Source organism: Solanum verrucosum, unplaced genomic scaffold (assembly GCF_900185275.1).
Source record: "Solanum verrucosum unplaced genomic scaffold, falcon-dt-bn FXZP01000207.1, whole genome shotgun sequence".
In the NCBI taxonomy this organism is placed as follows: domain Eukaryota; kingdom Viridiplantae; phylum Streptophyta; class Magnoliopsida; order Solanales; family Solanaceae; genus Solanum; species Solanum verrucosum.
In genome coordinates, this window is record NW_026019996.1 from 2,449,682 (window position 1) to 2,454,576 (window position 4,895).

The following is a 4,895-nucleotide window of genomic DNA, read 5'->3' on the forward strand; positions in this document are numbered from 1 at the left end:
AATGGTGATGAGTAAGAGCATTTGTGGTTTTTGTGATGGGTATTGGTGTTTTAAGAAATTTTTTGAAATAGTTGATTTTTTATGATAATTGATTTTTGTGATAGTTGAATTTTCCCTGGTTTGAAGACAATTGGTTTTTTGAGATAGTTTTTTAAGACAATTAGTTTTTGAAATAGTTGGTTTTTAAGAACATGGTTAAAGTGTTTTGCTATTTTTGACGACAAAAATGTACATCTGACAGTTTAACATATTTTATTATGAAGGGTTTTTAGATTTCTTATTAATCTATGTCTTAATAGTATGTAAATTTTGCTATCACTGTTGATCTATTTAGTAGTCAATTATCGACAATAAATTTGTATGTTTAATACTATAGATTGTTATCACTGTTGATCTATAACATTATCGATAAAAAATAAAGATATAAGAGTGCAATAAATAGAGAGAAATACTTTATTTATTCAGCACTACATTCCCGTAGCTTTTTTAATATTTCAAATTTGATAACGCCTTGAAAATTCGATGGGCTACTCGTTGATGATTCATTTTCAAGCCATCTAAAAAGAGAGCATATGCCCACTGCACAATTAAAGAATTATCGACCTGGATTTGTATTAGCGTGTGATGTCCTCAACGTAGCTGGATTACCATAATGACAATTGTAAGACTTTTTTGCATTGGATGTTTGAGATGCTTGAGACATTGTAAAAATGGAGGTGTTTGAGTTGTTTATGAGGGATTGCCTTCTTTTTATACAAAAAAATAATCAAATGTTACCGTTGAAAAGTAGCATTTGAACTTTTATTACCGTTGTGAAATTTGTATATCAAAATATATAGACCCCTTATACAATCGATGCATATATATGTGTGTGGTGTGTGTATGACCAATGAGATCTACACTCTGACATTAGTAAGGTATATTTGAGTTTATATCTATGTTAAAGCATTGTCGATACTGCACCTACTAGAATATGACACTTATATATAGACCAAAACTAGTAGAATTTAAAAAAGACAACAATTAATTAATAATAAATTATATTTTTGAAATTTGTCCAATTAAATAAGTTAAACAAGTCATATGATCATGTAAGAGTCCACATAAATTGGGTGTGGTGATTAGAGATCTATGAGGAAGATTTGTGATTATTCAATCAACTTCCTTAGAACAATGTTCGAGAAAGTATAAGTATGTTGTAAGGATGTCACTTGTTATGTGTGGTTATACAATCAACATCCTTAGAATAAGCATGCGATCATGTATGAGTCTACATAAATTGGGGGTGGCAATCAACAATGTGTGGATGAACAAAATGTATGTCATCTTTTGATTGATCTATATTAGATCACGACTATGAGAGTGTTTGACAATTAGCAAAGTGACTTATTTTAAGCCAAAAGCTAAAAGCTAGGTGAGGGGAGCTTTTTTTTTTTTTTTAATTTAAAAGCCATTTTATGTTGACCAAGTATATTACCTTTTTGCCCTTAATTCTTTTATACAATTTCCAAATTGCCCATATTGAATTATTATTATTATTATTATTATTTTATTATAATTATAATTATAATTATAATAATAATTATTATTATTACTATTACTATTACTATTATTATTATTATTATTATTATTACTATTACTATTACTATTATTATTATTATTATTATTATTTTATTATTATTATTATATTATTATTATTATTGCTATTATTATTATTATTATTTTATTATTATTTTTTATTATTATATTTTATTATTATTATTATTTTATTATTATTATTATTATTATTTTATTATTATTACTATTACTATTATTATTATTATATTGTTTTTATTATTATTATATTATATTATTATTATTATTTTATTATTATTATTATTATTATTATTTTATTATTATTATTTTATTATTTTATTATTATTATTATTATTTCTGAAATATGAATTTATATTCCTCTTATAAGGTGGTAAAGAAATATGTGAATGATAGGAAAATATTATTACTTATGGATGTAAACTATAAATTATTTTTTAAAATTTTTTTTTTTTAAGTATAAAAACCTTAAATTAATCAACTTTTTATCATGTTAACAGCTTAAAGGGTATTTCAGACATTTTGATAAAAAAAAAAAGTGTTTGCCAGCACTTATTTGCCAAACACATCAACAACTTTTTTTTCAACTGCAACACTTTTATCCAAACACATAACTACTTATTTTAAAAATAAGTTACAGCACTTTAAAAAGTTACTTTTTTTAAGTCAATCCAAACGGGCTCTAATTACGATAATAGATGACAATAAATTGACCAAAATGCTGGCAGAAAAAAAAAACAGTAGCTTGATTACAAAAATAAATTCAATCAAGCTTGTTTAAGATTTGTTGTTGTTTACACATGTAGTTCTCTTGTGTCTGGTTCTTTTACAAATTGAACATTTGTTCCTTCTCTTGTTCTTGAAATTCACACCGACGCCTTTGACACGTTTTCTTCTTTTTCTTCCAAGCTTGGTATGAACAAGAGGTAAAAGAATCTTCACATTAAGCAATTCTTCTGGCACACATCATTTCGACTCAGGAGGGACAACATTAATAGAATCCATGTATTCAAGAAGGTACGCTTCAACTTTATACAAAAGCGAATAGTACTCATAGATGCTCATACCATACTCATTGTCATGCTTCAATCGCAAAGCGGCCATCGCGTGAGCACAAGGTATCTTGATAAAGTAATATTCCCTACAAGAACATGACTTTTCCAGTAGGTCCACATAGTCAGTAGCACCTGCACCGAACACGGTGAATTGATTGTCGTCCCCTATTACGTTCTCCACATATAAGGAGTCGCCCTCGATCATTTTCTTTCTTGTGATTTTTTTGGCAGAAGGCACTGTTTGAATACCCATTGATTTAAGGATATATGCATGCCTCTCCCTGAATAATTCTCCAAACCTCTTAGCAATCGAATTAAATATTGATGTCATGAGATACTCCCTTTCATCTATCAACATAGCATTGATTGACTTGGTGATATTTGTGGTCATCACATTATATCTATTGCCAGGAAAATGTGCCCTGCTCCACTTCTCAAAACCAATATCATACTCAAGGACGATGGCTGTCGCGGGACATTTGTTCTTGAATTTTACAAAATGATTGTCAAACTCCTCCAAATAATAAGCCTTTACCGCATTATAGTAAAGATAAAGGTAATCTCCACAATGATAATTTACATGGAGATTTTTATTAAGGTGCCTCATACAATATTCGTGGTGAGCATGATTGTAAACGCTCACAATGCCATTGGCGATGCTCTTGTGTCTATCGGAGATAAAGCACAAATTTGGTTCATCGACCATAATCTCGTTCAATTTCTCAAAGAATAATGTCCAAGATGCATCATTCTCTTTTTTCCACGACACAAAAAACAAATGGATAAACATGATTTTCTGTATCTTGTGCAACAACACTCAATAACATGCTCTCGTATTTACCATGTAAATGAGTGCCATCAACCGCAATTACCTTTCTCATGTGGACAAATCCCTTAATGCAAGCACTGAAGGCCAAGAAATAATACATGAACCTATGACTATCCTTGTTTACCATGATACAATAGCTAGAACTAACATTAAATGTCTCGAACATGTAAGAAAAAGTCGGTAAGCATGAATATCCGTTCTTCGTTGTCCCTCGGACCTTTTTCTTGGCAACCACACCTCCCTTCCAACATTTTCAATAGCTTGGACTACAACGAAAAGAATTAAACATAGCCCTTTGAATCTCTTTAACATTTGGACCCTTGCCATCACGGTACATATTTACACAAAGTGAAGCAATGACTTTGATTGAAATTTTTCTATGACTACTATTGGCATGTTCAATGCCACAACTATGCTCGCCAATGTACTTGTAGATATGAAATCTATCCGAACACTCATATTTCCTCGCCCGCAACATCCATGCACAATTGCGAGATACACATTTCACCTTTAAGTATTTAGTACAACTCTTCATAGTAGCAAAATCAAAAGACTTCTTTGTTGCTGCTTCGGCTAATAACAATTGCAAACTCATTCTTGTTACTGAAAGTTTGGTTTATGCATAAATTAGTTCCATCGGAGAAGGAATGGTTGGATTGTGATCCCAATTCCTGTTCTCCCTGCATTTCTTCACAATATTCGGGTTCGGTATCTTCCGCGTCTACTGGCTGATATTCCACGTTAGTTGGATCATCATGCATATTCATTGAATGATCACCCAAACTCTCATTTGAATTATAACCCAAGCTCTCTTTTGAATGATCACCCAATCTTTCATTTCCAATCAAATCATTGTCGCTGTTAAATGAATTCGTTGGTTCAATTGGAGGCCTTGCATTGACGTTTATCCTCAATGTAGGCCTAGAGCCATCAATACCAATATCTAACATGTACAAGCTTACGTGCCTATAATTTTTTTTTATGAATGTGGGATGTATTTTCCCCTCCAATTCATTTGATAGCTAATCACCAAGTCATTTGGTTCGTAAGTTAATTCACTGGCCTCAATTACGCTTGCAATCATATCGTCATATGAACCATTGTGATGCAACACAATGGGCACTATCGTCTTACTAAATGATTTCCAATTCCAGCTTTTGGGAGTCTCCTCCCATACTCCCATATAATCACCACCAACAACAACAAATTCAGTTATTGCCATTATAGACTACAAATATCGATACTAGATTACAATATCACTCGTTAACGATCGATGAAGTACGACATCTGTACAAAAACACGACTAGATGAGATCGTGGTTCAAAATTCAGCTCCTGCAATGGCAAAACAGATTTTTAAAGCTTTTAAACTAAACAAATGTATCTACTAATGAGTTATCAAGTGATTGTGGAAGATTT

General features: G+C 31.0%; 1 protein-coding gene across 1 annotated transcript; it reads right to left on the reverse strand.

Moving 5' to 3' along the window:
• Positions 1-2,559: 2,559 nt before the first annotated feature.
• Positions 2,560-3,354, reverse strand: LOC125819319 (uncharacterized). Its single transcript, XM_049498775.1, has one exon. It carries the CDS (start codon positions 3,352-3,354, stop codon positions 2,560-2,562), a length of 795 nt encoding a protein of 264 aa, XP_049354732.1.
• Between the last annotated feature and the right edge of the window lie 1,541 nt (positions 3,355-4,895).